General features: G+C 39.0%; 5 protein-coding genes across 5 annotated transcripts; 3 read left to right on the top strand and 2 right to left on the bottom strand.

The window, feature by feature from the left end:
• Positions 1-1881: 1881 nt before the first annotated feature.
• On the bottom strand, positions 1882-4187 carry LOC130688418 (neuronal acetylcholine receptor subunit alpha-2-like). The gene is made up of 9 exons (XM_057511402.2): positions 4034-4187; positions 3611-3771; positions 3499-3543; positions 3340-3438; positions 3054-3284; positions 2810-2987; positions 2577-2729; positions 2348-2508; positions 1882-2287 (listed from the first exon to the last, which is right to left on the bottom strand). The coding sequence occupies exons 1-9, from the start codon at positions 4086-4088 to the stop codon at positions 2096-2098; spliced, it is 1275 nt and encodes a 424-aa protein (XP_057367385.1). The 5' UTR covers positions 4089-4187; the 3' UTR covers positions 1882-2095.
• Positions 4188-4331: 144 nt separating this feature from the next.
• On the bottom strand, positions 4332-7802 carry LOC130688266 (histone-lysine N-methyltransferase Suv4-20-like). Its single transcript, XM_057511243.2, has 7 exons — positions 7630-7802; positions 7285-7434; positions 7043-7208; positions 6861-6973; positions 6554-6740; positions 6103-6488; positions 4332-6027 (listed from the first exon to the last, which is right to left on the bottom strand). The coding sequence occupies exons 2-7, from the start codon at positions 7431-7433 to the stop codon at positions 5043-5045; spliced, it is 1986 nt and encodes a 661-aa protein (XP_057367226.1). The 5' UTR covers position 7434; positions 7630-7802; the 3' UTR covers positions 4332-5042.
• A 194-nt stretch (positions 7803-7996) lies between these two features.
• LOC130688320 (protein SPT2 homolog) lies at positions 7997-10615 on the top strand. Its single transcript, XM_057511303.2, has 8 exons — positions 7997-8151; positions 8217-8363; positions 8431-8566; positions 8633-8787; positions 8862-9657; positions 9718-9838; positions 9901-9989; positions 10092-10615. Exons 1-8 carry the CDS (start codon positions 8092-8094, stop codon positions 10193-10195), a joined length of 1608 nt encoding a protein of 535 aa, XP_057367286.1. The 5' UTR covers positions 7997-8091; the 3' UTR covers positions 10196-10615.
• An 826-nt stretch (positions 10616-11441) lies between these two features.
• On the top strand, positions 11442-15208 carry LOC130688487 (protein FAM151B-like). Its single transcript, XM_057511473.1, has 8 exons — positions 11442-11715; positions 11971-12138; positions 12924-13052; positions 13130-13233; positions 13304-13446; positions 13521-13677; positions 14118-14216; positions 14309-15208. The coding sequence occupies exons 1-8, from the start codon at positions 11637-11639 to the stop codon at positions 14510-14512; spliced, it is 1083 nt and encodes a 360-aa protein (XP_057367456.1). The 5' UTR covers positions 11442-11636; the 3' UTR covers positions 14513-15208.
• LOC130688538 (protein FAM151B-like) lies at positions 15190-17554 on the top strand. Its single transcript, XM_057511518.2, has 6 exons — positions 15190-15547; positions 15836-16065; positions 16157-16226; positions 16328-16400; positions 16475-16664; positions 17160-17554. Exons 1-6 carry the CDS (start codon positions 15304-15306, stop codon positions 17316-17318), a joined length of 966 nt encoding a protein of 321 aa, XP_057367501.1. The 5' UTR covers positions 15190-15303; the 3' UTR covers positions 17319-17554.
• The last annotated feature ends 330 nt before the right edge of the window (positions 17555-17884 follow it).

Here is a 17884-nt window from a genome sequence, read left to right as displayed (position 1 = left end):
AGCCAAAGCTTTTTCATGTTGGGAAGCCAGATATGAAGTATCAGAAACCATATCGTAATTTTCGAAATCTGCCATTGATTGCGTGATTCAGAAAGACAAAGGCAATTTCGTTAAATATTACTACGGCCAACGCTTTAAGTTGAATCAACTAATAGCAACTGTAGCTAATTTTCACACAACTACATTAAAGTTAGTCTGCAATAAAAACAAGTCGTTCGTAGTATTAAATGCAATTGCTAGATGACTCTTTAAGGCGGGAACTTTAATTTTTTAAAAGAATGGAGGCCAGCACGGAAGAAAAATAATATAGTTTTAGCTATTTTTAAATGGCACCAGCTATGTAAGTAATGTTTTATTAGTGTTTTAGCAGCGTTTATTATGTTATTATGTTTTATTAGCAAACCTAACGGGAGGCGACACGTGTTGCAAATATTTACAAAAATGAAGCTGAATATGCAAAACTTACGATTTGTAAGATCTGCCTACTAACCTGCTAGCCGCTGGTGTAAGTAGCCTACCTACTGTACGGTCTACTGGTGTTAGACACAGTACGGAAACCAAAAAAAACGGTATCGAAGAGAGATCGAGAGAGAAAGGGAAAAAAGAAATGACTGAGGCTAGATTCGAACTCGGGTCTCTTATATATAGCTTGTTATATAGCTTATATAGCAATAATATTACTAATAACTCTATAATACTACTTACCACTCTTTCATGAACTTCACAACTTGATACAACAAAGAAGATAAGAAAAAGGCAACACAAAACAACAAAAACTTACGGGTATCGAATTGGGTCACATTGCACCGATGATTAGCTGCCAGCATCCATGAACCTAGTGGCCATGGGGAGGCTTACGAACAACCTACGAGCTCCGATTACCTCCTCTCTACCTTTCAGCTTTTGGGTCGATCTTCAAGGTAGTGAACAGTACTACAGATCGATTTTTAGCCTAGCAAGGCTTTTTTTTTTGCCATTTTTAGCCTGGCAAGGCTTTTTTTTGGTAGGCCATTTAGCCCCTTTATAGTAGGCATGGCTCTTCTTTTTTCTCTTCTTTCTTTCTTCTTCTTTATTCTCTTCTTTTTTCTCTTCTTGTTTTCTCTCTTCTTTTTTCTCTTCTTGTTTTCTCTCTTCTTTTTTCTTTCTTGAAGGCGTAGAATCTTGCGTCTTGATCCGTCTTGATCCGTTGTAGAAGCTTGCGTAATTCGATGAGATGAAGAATCTTGCGTATCTTGAATGAAGAATTGGAGGGAAAGGGAGGGGGGGAAATTGGCGGTGTCGGGACTTGAACCCGGGGCCTTCAGAATGCGAAGCGAAGGTGGTAACCACTGTGCCAGGACCGCACATCTCAAACAAATTTATTTTTCTTCGACCTTCGTTCTAATACCGGAGCTATATAATATGTGACTAATAGTGGTGTCGCGCTGTGTTATGGCGCTGTGGTATAGCACTGACATCATACGTCAACTGTCCGTGTTCGTTTCTTATAGACGCCATTGCTTCAAAAAATTTTTTATTATTTTTATAAATGTATATAAAAAAAATACCCATTTTATTTATTTTAGAACAGTATTAATTGGCGGTGTCGGGACTTGAACCCGGGGTGGACAGAATACAAAGCGAGGGTGATAACCTCTGTAACACGACCGCACATCCCAACCAAATTTTGTTTTGGGTGTTTATCAGTTAAATAGGTAGCTTATACGTATACTAAGCGATTGAAATAAGGCGCTGTGGCATAGTTTGTAGCTGCCACGCTGCTGTCACGGGTTCGAATCTTTGTTATTATGATATTTAAATATTTTTTTTTTGTAAAAAAAGATATTTAGTAAGCAACCTTTTCGTAAAGGAAATTTTATTCTATAAAATTACAAAACTATATAAGTTGAGATTCAATTTGTATTGCCAAATTAAAGAGCTAACATAATTGTAACTTTGTCCTTGTGTGCTCGCCCGTCCCAAAACTTAAGCGTGTTAAGGTATTATTGATTTTGAATATTGCTATAGCCCAAATCTAAAGTAAAAGCGTCAATAAAAGATATTATGGGACAGTAAGGACACGGATGTAGAAGCTTCCCTCAGAAGGTGAATTAATTCAACACAGGAAACTGGAAATCGAGACTGCCATAAAAGTGCAATAGATGAATACCATGATGCGATCCAGTGCTAAACAAACGCTGAGCCATTCCTGTTGAATCTCGACATCCCGAGATTCCGAATCATTTGAAACAAACTGCTGGGAATTTTTCTCAATAAGCTCCTTTTGTGCAAAACGGTTGCTAGAATACTGTATAATGAAGCTGTGTCAAATTTTAAAATACAGAAACTTGTAATATAGAAAACTAACCTTATGTTCAACGCCAAGCAAAATGCCAACTCGGCCGGTTAGGCAGTTTTGAATCAGAGCCGGTGGTGGAATTAATTTTGGAAATCGAGTCCAACGTAGAGACAAAATGGTAAACAAAACGGAAAACATCGCTGCAACCAATGAGCCACTATAGAAGGAGACTATTCCACCAAAATCAATTTAGTAAGTATGATACTTGTAAACCTTGATTCGTGGATTAACAATTTACCAATGACGGGCGTGTTGATACTTCCGGACGGCAATATCGTTTTCAAATATAATAAGAAGATGCAGTGGACAACCACATTTAATACTCCAACGACAAGCTTAGCACCAACCGCGGGGGGTATGAAGAAAATTGCCAGGGTGAGGATCGCGATTACTAATTGGGAAAGATTGATTAAAGGATAAAAAGAAATAGCAACTTTGTGTAATAAAAACAAAAGGGATGCGTGGAAATACCGACAGTTGGCGTAATGACAGCCGAAGACGCCGACAACGATCTCTGCATGGTAAAGCTTAGCCGCAGATTTGCATAGGGTTCGGGACAGCAGTCGTATACTTTGACTTCTATGGATGCATTTGTCGACATCAAATTCCACTGAAGCATCCTTCGGCTTGTTAGATCTTGGACATCCACCTGATAACAATGCAACCTGGCTAAAGGACAGGCTAATGTGGGATATTATTTAAAAACGCATTGTACCGTGGTTGTATTTTTCCTTGTGTTTATGTTGATTTCATATGCGTTATGTGTCCATGAGCCAATAATTGTCGTACATGTTACGCTATCGAATGGATACAAAGTCGCATCAGAGATGCAGATCGAATCTAGCTTGCTTATGGGGACGAAAATAACGGTGCCATCGGAAGTGATTAACACATCGTTAGCAGCAAAACTGCGATCATCAGACAGCGTTCCGTATGAATTGTAAACCTTAATAATAAACGTTATATATTGCCGTCTTGATATACCACGAATGAAAACGTACTTCAAGATCCGGTTTCCATACTTTTTCGCTAGGCAAATGGATACTTTTTAACCCCTCGTAATCTGCAGGAGACCACATAAAACGGGGATCTTTCCATTCCTGCGGATACAGTTTCAAAAGTTAGGTCTAATATATTTTTTTATTGAGTCACTGAATTACCATATAAAAGAATCCTTTTGCTGAAAATTTCGATAGTGATTCATCCTGCAATCCGAAATAAAGTTGTAACCAACGTACACGTAAAAATGTAAAATGTTCATAGAAAATTTACGAAATCAAAGTTGGTGAGTGTCAAACCGGCTTGAAGGTTGACCGCCTGGGTGTGATTCATTACTGGACGAATTTGTTTGTTGTATGATTCTAGGAGATTTTCGTGAAGCTTTTCAATAACGTTGAAGGAGTCAGCTTCCACAGCGGGATACTGCACCCATGCTAAAGAAATCATTGATTAGTTTTAGGTCACCTGTCGTTTTAAATGCCAGAAATCAAAAATGTTATAGGAGATCATGTATTCTAATGCTTTCATCAACGTTGAATAACTTTTTTCCCTTACCTTTTATGATTTGGTCCTACATTAAAATGTATTAAGGCCCGGCAAGTTAGGGCTCAATGCCCATAACTTTGGGAGAAAAAAACAAAACAAGAAAAACATACCGAAAAGAATACTGTAAATAAAATTGGGGTTATACTTTACTTAGAACAATGGCGAAAAGCAAGCCGCGATGGATTAGAAGTGAACCAAGTGACATCTTTGCAAATATCCTCTCGGTGATCCCGAATCGGACGAAGTCCGCGAGCAACTGAGAAAAGAAGATGAAATTACACGGTTATATCTCAGGGGACACATTATAAAGAAATGGCGACAAAGGGCACAACAGCAGGGAGCTGACGAAGACAGAAATCGATTGGTTGACTGATAAGGATGTTCCATCCTTATTACACAACTACGCAGTTTGAAACAGGATCTGTCAGATCTATTTCATTAAGCGTGATTTCTTGCGTCCATAGTTGTATTCAACGTACTCTTCAATAGATACTACTATCAATAATGGGGCGACATAAGGAACCCGATGAGATTGAAAAGAACGGCACGTTTGCAGAAACTTTGCCCTTGGTAGAATCGGGAGCAATCTCAAGTAATATGAACTGACTTGCTGGTTGTGACCCGCTCATCAAAAGTGTTACTAGAACTCCAATAAGTGAACACATGCAGGGGCAGAATTTCTGGTTTCAAATATAAAGCATGATAGACGAAGAAGAAAGGTCATTAGGAACGAGATAGAGTTGGAAGAGAAGGGGGCTAGGAGGCGGCCAAATTGTTGGCGAATCCTGTTTGCGCTAGTCTGAATTTTAAAATAAAATAAAATTTGAGAAATGCTGCGCAAAAAAAAATATGAAAGTATTAAAATCGTGTGACTCGACATTTTTAAAAAAGTGGTCAAATGCGAGGGGAATACATCAGTAAGTTTCAGAAGGATACAGCTTGCCATATTGGAATCCGAAAATGAGATGGCTGGTGAACAGAAAAACATTTAAATAGATCAAGTGAATGTATGAGTACTGGCTGTGAAACAAATGATATTGAACTTATTCACTTCCTTGTATATCGGTTGATTTATCACTCGATTTCATAAAACTGTCGAATTTAGCAGATTGATGTCGCTAGGCCAAATTTGGTCACTTGCTGATGAACAAGAACTACGTCACTCAACTGAGGAAAAGTTTGTGGGAGGTAGATCGATAGTGTGCGATTCATTGCCAAATATCAGTCGCAATCGTTTGGTGGTCGGCAACACTCCCATTCGGGATGAATTGGGGATTAAAGATGGCGACCTACGTCTTTGGTTTCGACGTACCCGGCTTTTATGGGTTTGTTCCTGTTCGCTTTCCCCATCCATTTCTAGTCCTTCAACACGAAGGACCTCGTAAACGGGTATCATATTTTGTTGGTGGCTACCACCCATACTGCTACCGGATTCAATGACTTCGTCTAGGACAGGACTGCGTTTCATCCGAAGTGTCAGCTTAAGACGTCCACCTGGTGATGTCACCAACGCTGGTTGGTGAGCTGCATGTTCACGCGAAGATGGCGGAGGAGGAGTAGCTGATCGAGATTTCCTCTCCTCTGTGGTAGATTCTTTCTCGGACACTGCTGGGCTTTCTCGTTGAAGTCCATTTTCGTTTTCAAAATCGGTGAACTCGTAAACATCACTCTCGTGACTGACGCACTCGGTCTCCGTCGTGGCAACGGGGTAGGCTACAGCAGGTGTTCCCGTCGGTGCTGTCGTTTCAAGCGTTTTTTTGTTTCGTAAACGCATTCCAGATTGTTTTATATCATTATTCTCAGGTTGAGAACCTTCCAAGGCGGTATTTTGGACCACGTCACTCTCGACACCGCGGACCGTGCGAGAACGTAAGCTTCTTACTGCTCCAGCGCTTTGTTTTTTATGCCCAACGCTATGATTAGCAACATTCTTATGTGTAGTAGTTGCTGTATTTGTTCCATTCACTTCCTTTGTAGTTTGTGATCGGCGGCGGCGTTTGGCACGTACACGCGAAGTGGCAGGAACTACTTTCGCGCCCTGGTGGTGATTTACACTCCCACTATTACCACTATTTTCTTCACTATTAGTTTTACTCTCATTACATATGGCGTAACCTTGAGCAACCAGTAACTCGGCATCATACCTAACGGACCAAAGAATATTTGAAATAAAAAAACGTATAAAGAACGCTTACGATGAGATTAAAAGTAGATTGTACCTAGTGAGCCCTTTACGTCTTAGCTCTTTGACGTCTAACGCTCTTGGAACAGTTTCTCTGTCCTCTATTGGCACCGGGGTGGGTGGATTTCGAGAAGAGCGTCCCGTTAGCGATACAATCGGTTCTTTGTCTGTCTGCTTTTTCACGCGACTCAGTCGCAAATGTGTTTCACGGAGGCGGTATCGTTCTTCCTTTGCGGTCGCTTCGGGACTGCTTTTCTTATTTTTTGCAAATGCACCTGTGCCACGTCTTTCGCAAGTTTCACACTCGCAAAAGCAATTGTTGTCGCCAAAGAAATCTTCACCATAAAAACATGTTATTTCTTCGCCAGCTTCGATGTCTCTTAAAATTCGAACGCAGGCAGTTCCGCGACCAGTAGCAACAAACTATGTCGAGGAAACATGATAATTGAACGCTGTAATAATAAGGTTAACGGATTCACGCTTCAAACCTTGCAGTTAGATCGACAGTCATGATTAATGAAAGCTGCTGGTCCAAGCCAAAGCTGAGCACAGTTTTTCCTACAACTATACATAACTGAAAAGTCATTCTTTCCAGGATGTAAAAGTTGTGCTTCTTCCTCAGGACTTAGTTCAGCTATGCAACCAACAAGTAATGAAATTTGCTCATTTTTGTACCTAACAGCAGAGAACAACAGAATAAGTGGTGAATGGTTATCCTGTTCCAAATCATCCTGTTGCCATGATATTTTGACCTTAAACCTATATCTGAAGACTACAGTAAAAACTAAGATTTACCATTTTTTTGTGGTGCAAAGCTTGGCTCCCTTTTGTCCCTCCATAGAATATCTATAGCAGGCTTGAATGGTGAAGCCTGCTGATTCATGGAACATTCCCAAATAACGAACAATCTGAAATTAAGTGCATATGAATTTGATATAGATACACATTATAACTGACACAAATTATGTTATACATACATGCTCTTTAACATTCATTTGTTGTTGTTTGCTCTTATTGGAAAGAAAATTCCAGACATAATCACTAGATGTCAGCTGCTTGTAAGCTTTATCATAGTCTTGATGATCAATGAAATCTATGACAGCCTGCTTCAATTCTTCTCTGTTGGCTTTTGGTGGCCTATAGCTTTATTATGAAATTCAAAATTAAGTTAAAACCAAAAACATTTCTATAATGGCATGAATTGTAAAAACCGCCATACCGAAGATTCATCTTGTGGGTAGAAAAGCCAAGATATGGATCCAAAACAAGTCCAGTAGCCAAATCATCATTTTCTGATAGCTCTTTAGGAGTCATTCCTGATCCCTGGGAGCGAAAAGCTGCTCTGTTGTTTAGACTCTGGATCACCATTCTAAGAAATAAAAAAAGGAGAAAGGAAAACTCAATATTTGAATAGGTCCTTCCAGTTAAATAGAAGTTTGCATGAAAACTTTAACATGGCTTAGTGTCACCTTAGCTAAAAACTTTAAGCAATAAATTTAAAGTTATTTTCCACTATTAGGCCTTGAACTCTTTCTGACATGGCCTAAGGGACTGAATTGAGTACCTGTCAAACTCAACACATAATATAGGACTTCTGAAGCAAGTTAACTGAACTCCCACAAATTCGACAAAAAGAGTGCTGACGAGCGTTGGCAAAGTCAAAATTATCCTTAAATTTCACCGAAGAATAGTTATTAAAGAAAATTGATTTGTTGGAAAGAGAAGAAAACAATTATCTTAAGCGGCGTTGCAACAAAACATTGTATAAACAATATTGCCGTTATCTGATTTTCAAAATAGGAATATAGGATTTGTTTTTCATAGTATTCGAATATTTCTTCTAAAATGGAAATTTTTTGATTACATAGCTTTCGTAAGAAAATTATTTTTGGTGGGTTACGGCTAAGTTGATTTTTTACTACCGCTTTCTCGCTACTCAGTGTTCTTTTTCAGATTTCACGTCTTTTGTGGCAGTCGGAGGCAGACGTCATCTGATTTCGGGTCAAGCAGTCGTGCCTTTAGTGGAATGGACTTCAGTTACTTGCTAGATCTTGCAAAACAAAATGAAGAACAGGCAAAGGAAGCGGTTCGTAATTTTTGTAGTCATAAGATGAAAAATGAAATAAAATACATACGTTTTTCCAAAACTAGGTTCAAGTCAAAAGGTACAGTACACAGGTATCAGCCTCGAAAAAAATTCCTCGCTCTGGAGTCCAGTCAGAAGCCATTCGTGCTTTTTTAGATCGGAAAGATCAAGAAGAGAAGCAAAAACGGTTGGAAGAAAAAAAAAAGAAGGAGGTAGCTAGGAAAAAGAACCAAAACAGAAGGGACAATTTACCAAAACATAATTATTGTTTACTTGTAGAAATTATTGTCTTTGCGGGCCCAGGATCGCAAGTCAAATGCAAGAGTCCAAGCAATGCTAAAAAGAACCAAGAGTGGGAATAAGGCAGTATTGGATGAAGCTAAAAATTCACTGAATACAGCTGTTACAGCTGCTGGTAGCATAAGCAAACTAAACTTCTAATTTGTGACATTCTAACCAAAAGTGTTATGTTGCGTAAAAGGTCTTGATGTCCAGCCCGATGAAGATGATTACGGCTATGTATCCCATGAAGCATCTGCAGCTTATAAAAAGCTGATAGACAAATACAGTAGCACTGACACTTCTATTGGTAGTTCACAGAAAGTGCGGAGTCATAAAGAGTTGAGCAATGCAAAGGTAAGAAAACCTGTTTTCCTTGCAATAATGTAACATGTTTTTTGCATCAAAGTTCATTGTTGTTTTAACATTAGGATAGGGTAAAAAATGCCCTTGACAAAATTGAAGAGCAGGAAGGCTCAACTCATCGGAAAAAGCGCACTCATAAACCCATAGTTTTGAAAGAAAAGGATAATGTGGTGAAAGTTGAAAACAAATCCCGTAATAATGATAGAGATGTACAGAAGAAGGTGCGACCAAAGGGTCTTCCTCCAGAGGCAAAGCTGAGTTTTGACCAGATTCTGAAACTAGCTGCAGCAAAGCAGCATGAACCAATAAAGACCGAAAAAAAAATAGATCTCCCTGAAAAAAAAGAACCCGAATCCAACCGATTAATGACCAAGAAAGAAAAAGAAGATCTCATGCGAAGGAAAGAGGAGGAACGAGAACGCCAATTGCGGAAAGAAGGAAAATTACCCCCTATAGTGCCTGCAAGTTCTGCTCCTTCGGCACCCGTGAAAAGCAAAGAGAAGCCTGCAGCCAAAGCGGTTCCATCTAAAGAACCCATGAAAGCCCCTAGTTTATTAAATGGCAAAAACCTTAAACCGGCACCGAATATGGGTTTGATGAACAAACCAGTTGCAAAACTCAATGATCAAAAGAGCTTGCCTGTTAAACCAGATAGTGTCCAGCGCCCAGGAGCATCAAAAGTAGCTCAAAATAAACCAGATCCACCTCAAATGAAGAACCAACCTCCTAAGTCCTTACCGCCACCTCAGTTGTCAAGAATTCCGCAAGGAAAAGGAAAATCTCTGGCGAAACCTCCGATTGGACCAAGTCGTCCCTTTCCACCTTATAGAGATATTCGCCCTGTTGAGCGTGCCTATAAAAGTATAAATGGATATTTATTTAACTTTTCAAACAATTTTATCAACACCATTATTTTTTAAGGATCTATGGAAAGTGACGAAGAAGAAGATTCCGAATTAGATGATTTCATCGATGACGGGCCTGACGACACTGAAGATTATTCGAAGCACATACAGGATATTTTTGGTTACAACAGGAATAGGTATATTTTTGTTTGAATAAGCATTGTTCTGGTTCCCCAGCATTAAAGGTTTCCTTCATTAGGTATCGTATCGAGAGCGACGATGAAGATGAATGTATGGAATCAAGTTTTGCTCAGCAAATGAAAGAAGAGTGCATCAGTACTAAAATCGGTAAGTTCCATCGATTACTTCCTTTACATAATTTAGAACTAAGCAACTCGCATTTCAGTTTCGTATTCCTCTAAATTCATGCATCTTTAATTATTCTTACAGGTATATTGGAAGACTTGGAACAGGAACGCCTAATACGTGAAGAGGAAGAAGCAGAAAGAAAGAGGAAAATGGCTTCGGCTAAGAGGGCAAAACTTCGCAAATGATAAAGTGTTGGCAACACTATAGTGCATTGTCCCCTCGGTTATCTCTTATATAAATGCTTCCGTTTTATCAGGAAACATTGTATCTACAGTGGCACGTGGTTCAATATCCATCGTGTTTTCACGAAACTATGGCATAATTATTATTTTTTTTTTCTTTCAAAGGGCGATTTTGTTTTCCCCGCCAAAAATTTGTTACTATTCGGGATGTGGTTCTAGTAATGAACTATAACACATCGAAGTTGACTGTTTTCATTCTGGGAATGACTTTAGGTGTAATTATTGTGGGCACAATGCAATTCCTGCGGAGAACAATCTCGAATTCGGCATATTAGCCGAAAATAGCTAGGTCTGTGCATTTTCATGATAATGATTCCACTTGTGTCTAATACAATTGGCCATGAAAAAAATTGAAACATATTTTTTTGAAACGTCAATATAGTTTGGAAATATGAAATTTGGCAGAAACTGTCCTTAAATATCGATTTGTGCATGAAACAATTGTTGCGTGGTCGGCTTTTATATGACGGATACCAAATTAATGGACGGCTTAATTAGCACGTGTATTGGGTAAACTTATTGTGACCCATGCACCGACTATTTCGCGACTGACAATTTTTCCAACATTGTGCTGCATTGTTTTTATACTAAATCCCGTTAAAATGCCTTCATAATCAACATGAACATGGAAGTCTATAGCAGTGCAATGTTGTCTTTGAGTTATTGAATTAGTAACTCACGTCTATATCATGTTTCCTCTATAACAGTACACACGAGAATTCCGCTATCATACGCGCACGCGCTTGAAGAGCTTACCGTTTGTTTTTTATAGGAATAAAAAAAATCAGCTGTTTGTCTGAGGCTAGAACATGTTGTTGACCGCTGATATTTGAAACAGAAAATTCTTTTAATAACTAGTTGCCTTTTTTTCTGGAACTTGATTGTCTGATACCAGACTTTGTTAGTAACGAGGTAAACTCTCCTTCCATACACACGTTCGCACCCTTGTTTCTTTTTAAAAAATGGAAAAAAACTTTCGTATGCCTTTAGACGGAGTTGAAATCTTTTTTTTTCTAGGTCAAGTTCCCGTTGGCTACAATATTGTTAGTTACCTGCCTCCTTGAGAGCGTTCAACTTACAGTCCTCTTATTGAAAAATGTGGAAAGTGGGATGGGCTTTTCGGATCCCTCCCTTCCATTTTAAGGGCCTGTACTAAAAACTTATAGTCACAAGGAGGGGGAGTCTAGCAGTTGATCAAGTGATGTTCATTCTGTCAGTCGCATATCCATCTTTCTGACAGGAAGTTTTCAACTGGTTCAATTTCGTGCTAAAAGTTTCATAATTCCCAAAGGATTTGGGTGAATGGCGAACATGGGACGATCTGAAAGGTTCTTACGGTGAAATCCAACTGTCAATCTCGTAGTTGTACTCGTCATTTGCCAGAATGCCACATCGTTTGGTTATGACAATGTTTACGTTTTGGATTGTCGTCCGAACCAGTGCCTTTTCAGTACAAAACCTCGGTTGGTATTTTAAAAAATCTAGGCTGCAGTATGCAACCTAGTACCTGCAAAAAACTTCGTGATTAATTTGTAGTGCAGTGACACTGCAAAAATATTTGTAACTATGCAAATTAGAATATTTCCAAATGTAATGGTTAAAATGGAAACAAAATCTATGCCAAGCATTCGTCTTGCGGCTAGGACTTAAACCCACATTTGGATGTGTGCAAAACGTAAACCGTTATTTTTGTTTTGTTTTTGTTTTTCTCTGTTCAGAAAACACTAGCGACTTGACAATTGATAGAATGGAAACAGTTGTGCATGCGGCTAACCGAGCTTTTCCATCGGTGGTAGATATTTACCCGGAAATCGGAACTGATCTAACCCAAGTGACCTGGGCCCATGGAGTAGACACGAGAAAGAAACTCGAACGGGCCTTAAGGGGTAAGCATTTTTGCAACTACACTGAAAGCGACATTTATCTCAGTCAAAGAAATTGAAAAAGCGTTAATGATGCAACTAGTTGAAGACGCAACAAATAAATTTGTAGCAACTCGTCAGTCAGTAATACGTGTTTTCTAACAATATTCGAAATGGCAAAAGCATCCCCTAACTTGTAACGGAAACTTAAATTTTACTCTTCGATTATGTATCCCTGTATGGTTTTAAAACACCTTTTCCATAAGGTCAATTGAGTTGCATTCTATATTAGATGAGGGCAAAAGCAAACTCTTTAAAAAGGATGTACAAATCCCCTTGTTTTGGTAGGGGACAACGTTTATCGATTGCACTGTTTGATCTCGTTTTTCTGAGTATGTGTAACATTCCTGGGTTTAGCGATGCAACCCGAATATTTTTATCTGTCACGGACTTGTCTCTAATTTGCATTAACATTCAAGTCGTGAGTTCTTGCAATCGCCCTGAACGCCAACCTATTAGGGTTGGAGTAACATCCCAGCTTTGCTCACAATACAAGTGAAATCACCCCAGTCAAGGCTTGACTGATCCATAATGTTAAATTTACCCATTATGGAAAAAGAAAATGCATTTGATTCTTTTTTTTTTCAGATCAAAGTGTTACCTTTATAATCAGGGAATAGCATAATTCTGGGATTGGTTAATAATGATATTTTACCTAAAGATAAAAATGGTTATCAAAAAGTCAATTTAACACTTGTATACAAACTGTGCTTTACCGAATGACAAAATATTTTTCTCGTTCACCCAAGGTAGCGTGATGATGATAGAAGCCGACGTTTCTCTTGGCAAGTTGAAGGGCGATCCTCATTCCCCAAACAGACCAATTATGGCACATCCACCAGTAACTGCTAGTGATTTGACTCTGGAAACTTTTTTAGGTAAGTTATACACAATTATTTCTTGAAGACAAACAAACCCTCCATGTATCACATATTTTAATGCTTATTGATTCTAGACATGGTCCTCGACGAATCCCAATACAAAGGAATTAAATTAGATTTCAAGAGTAACGACGTACTGGAACGAGCTCTCCAAATAATCAAAAGTAGAGAAAATAGGGTAAGCGGTTACAGAATGAGTCGCTATGTACAGTATATCAACGTCATTTTTGTTTAATGATTGGTATTAGATTCGCGTTCCGCTTTGGCTAAATGCAGACATCATTCAGGGACCAGTGAACGCTATGTCAGAACCTTTAAATGCGGATATGTTTTTGAGCCTCACGAAATCCTACTTTCCAACCGCAGTCATTAGCGTTGGATGGACAACGAAGTATGCTGCATTTCACATTTATTTCTAACTTCTAATACAATTTTAGAGTCCTATTGTTGTGTTTGACCGCTTAGAGTGGGGAAAGACGGTTCTTACACGTTCGACCATGTTCGCAAAATGAGAGATGTCTTAACAGCCAATCAAATAACCGCTCCTGTAACCTTTCCGGTTCGTGCTGCCCTAGCAACAACTTTGGAATCTCGGGAAAATATCTTATGGCTCCTTAATCAAGTAAGTTTCATTGTGGTTGCTTGGGAAATATGCATACAAGTAAAAATGCATACGAGAACGCTTAGTGGAAGGAATGAAAAACACTTGGGTTCTCATCTGCGTTGTAAGATTCTTGATGCATTTTAAATTCTGTAAATATTAATTGACGACTAGTACCGAACATTTTTTACGGTGGGAATGGAGGTGAAGGCACAATGTAAGATTCCCATAGCATCTCTCCCCTTTAACCCCCGCCTCCGCTTTCTAAGAAAACGCCCCTACTCATGCCAACGCTTGTTCCAGACTTCTAACCTTACAACTTCATGCTTCCTCTTCCAGCAAAGGAATTTAGTTTGCTAGAGGGTTTTTTTTTCCCAATTTTTCTAACCTACCAGAATAGTGACCTACAAGATAACCTTTTGTAATTTTTATGTTCCGTCTTTGTTATTTGATTACTATAGATACCAGGAAGTACGATCACAATTTGGAATTCTTTTGGCGATGAAGTAGATGTGCCTGCGCTACTGGATTTCATAAACACGATTGGCAAAGAGTTTATCGTAAGTTGACCAATGAAAACTATATATATTTAACGAGAGTAAAAAAATATTCTTTTTTTTTTCTCTGTGCCTCCGTCGTTTTGTTTCTTCAGTACATCGATGTTCAACGCGGTTTGCGTTGTCAGATCTCGCGCTACAGGGCATTCAGGTCTGCATCATCTTGGTTGCTCAACACTTTAGCGATCGCACGAACTGGTAAATTTTCAGCTGGTGCAGGTTTTTTAGCCCTGATCACGTACGTGACGTGCATGACTTCTTTCTTCCCATGGAACGCGGATTCGTACACTAGCCAATAAATTGTGGTCCATACCAAATGAAATTCGCAAACAGCGTAGTACATACAATAAGACAAAATATTTATTTCAATATTGAAACATTATCTAAATTTCCAATTGTGTGCTGAAAGATTATGACGCATTTGACGAGCGCTCATTGCAACATATCCGTGCTGTTCTCCTGATGCTAAGAACGCTTTAAATATACATTGCATCTAAAAACGTTATGTCCTCCCCTTTATAATACATTGTTGTGTAACATTAAGCACGTAATTATATGTAACTTATTTAGTTGTAGCCTGAAGGACTTTGCGGGCTGAGGCCGTTATAAACAATTATTGTTTCCCCAATCTGTTTTTAAAAAATGCGTATTGTATGGTGATGTTTATACGCTGTTTTCTACATTTCTGAGTACGTTGTGGCATTAACTTTCATTGTTATGTTAGCCCTAGGTTTGGAATTTTTATTTAAGTATATGGACTCCATTGCCTACCGATAAAGTGACCACGAACTTGATTCGCTGAGGGCTGAAGGATGGCCCCCTGGCCATCAAACAAGCCGCTTTCACTCTCTCTTTCTCTTTTGACCAACCGACTAGCTTCGAACCAAATTCTACTCATGCTCAATCGTCAGAGTAAGGAAAGTGTTTTCTTTCGTTCTGTATTTTTCTACATTTTGTTGAATACCTACCGTAATAGATAGAAAGTGTTCAGTCGATTCCTAGTTGTTGCAACAACATCAGCTCTAGAACTTCATTTTCTAACAGTGATCTATTCATTAAGTGCGCACTTTCTATCTGCGATCCAAAAAAAATGTCTGGTTGTCAATGGTTGAGTGTGACTTTTGAGTTTCTTCCTTCTATAGCGTTGCTGAACACAATAGGTTGGACAATGGTTCTTTTCTCCACGCAAGTCAAAAGCTCTTATATTTACGGAAACGAGGCAATATCCATACCGTCTGTCGCCAAGTTTTTCCCACAAATACAGTCAGACCTTTCACGTGTCAAGTGGGGACATGGTGTCAACAGTAGGGGTCAGCTCTTCCAGTCACTACAAGGTAAAAGCGCTTTCTTTTTGGCTCGTAACTTATTGTAGAAAATTTCTAACAGTCAATGCTATGGGTAAAGTTTCTTCCCTATTTTGGTGTTAACTCTTTTCTTTTTTTTTTCTAAATCATATTCGCGGCGTGTTGCTTTATATGACAAGTTCTGAATACATGTGAACATAAATAGCAGTTACAAAAAGAAAAATTCTAGTGACGACGTAACATGTTTTTTATTAGGTTTCTTCTACCTGTAGGCACAGGCGATCATCTGTTACATTTTTTCTTTGTGTGTTTTATTAGGAAATGACATGATGATTGAAGCGGACGTTTCCATGGGTATGGTTACGGGTCGTGAAGGAAAAATATTACCTATCATGGCTCATCCACCTTTTAAAACGTCAGATTTAAGTTTGGAAGAATTTCTAGACACTGCGCTGAGTAGCAGACAACCTAAAGGAATAAAACTTGATTTTAAGGAAATGGAAGCAGTCGAAGTGTCTCTTATGATAATCAAATCTCGTGCTAACAAGGTACGTTTGAATGAATTATGTAAGCAAAAACCGGTGGAGTTTCCCGTAAACAAAACATGCTTCCATCGACGCGTGAATTTGGTTTGTGCAGATTCGCGTGCCTCTTTGGTTAAACGGAGACATTATTCAAGGGCCAGTCAATGCCACGACAAAACCACTTGGTAAGAGCACTAAAAAGAAATGAGAATTTGTTGCAAGAAAAGAGTTGTTATAGTTAACACGAGAATCACTTTAAGTTGAATAACGATAACATTTTCAAAAGATGCTAGACGATTCCTTAATCTGACAAAAAGATACTTCCCTGATGCTGTTCTATCCGTTGGATGGACAACGAGGTTCTCTTTTCTACATAAATCAACTAGTAAAATCCCAATTTTCCAACCGCGCTAAGCTTTCTCTCACGTAAAAGGTATGGCCCAGATATTAGTTCTTGGCCGTTACAGATAATCAATGAGGGTTCGTACACCATGAACCATATGATTCAGTTGCGTGATGCCCTTAAAGCGGCCCAAATTCGTCAGACAGTAACCTTTCCAATTCGGGCTGGTTTATCGACCTCACGGGAATCTCAGCAAAGCATTATATGGTTACTCGAACAGGTAAGAGCAGTTTTTAGCCACATCACTTTCATTAACAGGCAATGCTACTACACGTTTACCCTGTGTGTAGCGCTGATGGTGGCCAAAACTTTCAAATGATCATCGGTATAGATCAACCGTTGTCTGCCTTCCGTATAAGTCATGGCGGAGGTATACACGATGTGCCTAAAGTATAAGCACAAACACGCATAGCCATGGGATTTCTGCCAAATCCAACTTTCTCTAAACGTGATTCTGAAGTAAATGAGCAAAAGATGAAAGGACCGATACGCCAAGGATAGCACATGACCTGCCCTTCTGTCTCTAATTTGAATGAGATCTGCATAAATGTCTTTTCCCCACTTTCTTATTAACCAACATTCTGTTTGGGTTCGCTGTCGCGCGTTCTAATGCGTGTGGAAATATTTAAACGATCTTACTGACAGCCTAAAATTTGAATATTCATGTAAGGATCACGTCGTGGCATTATTTAATTTTTATGCATTTCCTTTTTAGATTGAAGGTAGCACGTTGACACTGTGGAGTGGACCTTTCGACACGGTCGATTTGCCTGGGTTGATGAAACTTGTCAAGCATATTGGGACAAAAAAAATTTACATCGACGTGTCTAGCGGCCTTCTATGCGAAATTCAACATTTTTCAGATCGTCCATAGTTCTGTTGGAGAACAAAGAAAAAACAGCTTCGTGCAATCAAATTCGGTTGGAGAGCATTCGCCCTGAAAAAAAGTTTGACGTTGAGTTTGAGTCGGGCGAAAACTGGCCAGTGTTTATGTTTTCCTTGCATTTTAATTGTTGCCGCGCAATAAGCTTTACATTTTCGTTATAACGGTGGTGTACAGCAAAACATGATCAAGTGCCTTTCAATGAAATAAACGAATTTTGTTCTAAAGTCTCGGAACTTTCTCATTCTTTTTGCTTAGTTTGTCGGAGGTTCACGCCTACAAGGTGGGCTAACTTTCAGTTGTTTTTTTTTACAGACATAAGATACCCGGAATGTATTTGAAAGCAAGCCACAAGGCCAATCATAAATAAACGAGTGTCATTGGGTCCGACCATCAGAATCGTTACAAACGGTGTCATGATAAAAGTTTGAAATTCTCTTCTCCGGATAGGTCGATAGGTCTACATAGCACATTAGACGTGCAATAAGCTCTATGAAGATTTAGATTCATTCGGATGTACTGGTTCATGGATATCGTTAAGAACATTGGAATATCCA

The sequence above is a fragment of the Daphnia carinata genome, chromosome 7 (genome assembly GCF_022539665.2).
Source record: "Daphnia carinata strain CSIRO-1 chromosome 7, CSIRO_AGI_Dcar_HiC_V3, whole genome shotgun sequence".
Taxonomy (NCBI): domain Eukaryota; kingdom Metazoa; phylum Arthropoda; class Branchiopoda; order Diplostraca; family Daphniidae; genus Daphnia; species Daphnia carinata.
Note: the sequence above shows the minus strand (reverse complement) of the source record. Positions and strands in the feature narration are given on the sequence as shown.

Coding starts and splice junctions, on each gene's coding strand:
- LOC130688487 (XM_057511473.1), top strand. CDS start 11,637: ATGCCACATCGTTTGGTTATGACAATGTTTACGTTTTGGATTGTCGTC. Junction 13,053..13,129: donor GACTCTGGAAACTTTTTTAG/GTAAGTTATACA, acceptor TATTGATTCTAG/ACATGGTCCTCGACGAATCC. Junction 13,234..13,303: donor TCAAAAGTAGAGAAAATAGG/GTAAGCGGTTAC, acceptor GATTGGTATTAG/ATTCGCGTTCCGCTTTGGCT.
- LOC130688320 (XM_057511303.2), top strand. CDS start 8,092: ATGGACTTCAGTTACTTGCTAGATCTTGCAAAACAAAATGAAGAACAG. Junction 8,567..8,632: donor TACAGCTGTTACAGCTGCTG/GTAGCATAAGCA, acceptor GTTGCGTAAAAG/GTCTTGATGTCCAGCCCGAT. Junction 8,788..8,861: donor AAGAGTTGAGCAATGCAAAG/GTAAGAAAACCT, acceptor TTTTAACATTAG/GATAGGGTAAAAAATGCCCT.
- LOC130688538 (XM_057511518.2), top strand. CDS start 15,304: ATGTCTGGTTGTCAATGGTTGAGTGTGACTTTTGAGTTTCTTCCTTCT. Junction 16,227..16,327: donor TGCCACGACAAAACCACTTG/GTAAGAGCACTA, acceptor CATTTTCAAAAG/ATGCTAGACGATTCCTTAAT. Junction 16,665..17,159: donor TTATATGGTTACTCGAACAG/GTAAGAGCAGTT, acceptor TTTCCTTTTTAG/ATTGAAGGTAGCACGTTGAC.
- LOC130688266 (XM_057511243.2), bottom strand. CDS start 7,433: ATGGTGATCCAGAGTCTAAACAACAGAGCAGCTTTTCGCTCCCAGGGA. Junction 7,209..7,284: donor ACCCACAAGATGAATCTTCG/GTATGGCGGTTT, acceptor TTCATAATAAAG/CTATAGGCCACCAAAAGCCA. Junction 6,741..6,860: donor CTTTGCACCACAAAAAAATG/GTAAATCTTAGT, acceptor CTCTGCTGTTAG/GTACAAAAATGAGCAAATTT.
- LOC130688418 (XM_057511402.2), bottom strand. CDS start 4,088: ATGTCACTTGGTTCACTTCTAATCCATCGCGGCTTGCTTTTCGCCATT. Junction 2,730..2,809: donor TGTCATTACGCCAACTGTCG/GTATTTCCACGC, acceptor TTTCCCAATTAG/TAATCGCGATCCTCACCCTG. Junction 2,288..2,347: donor TGCTTGGCGTTGAACATAAG/GTTAGTTTTCTA, acceptor TTCATTATACAG/TATTCTAGCAACCGTTTTGC.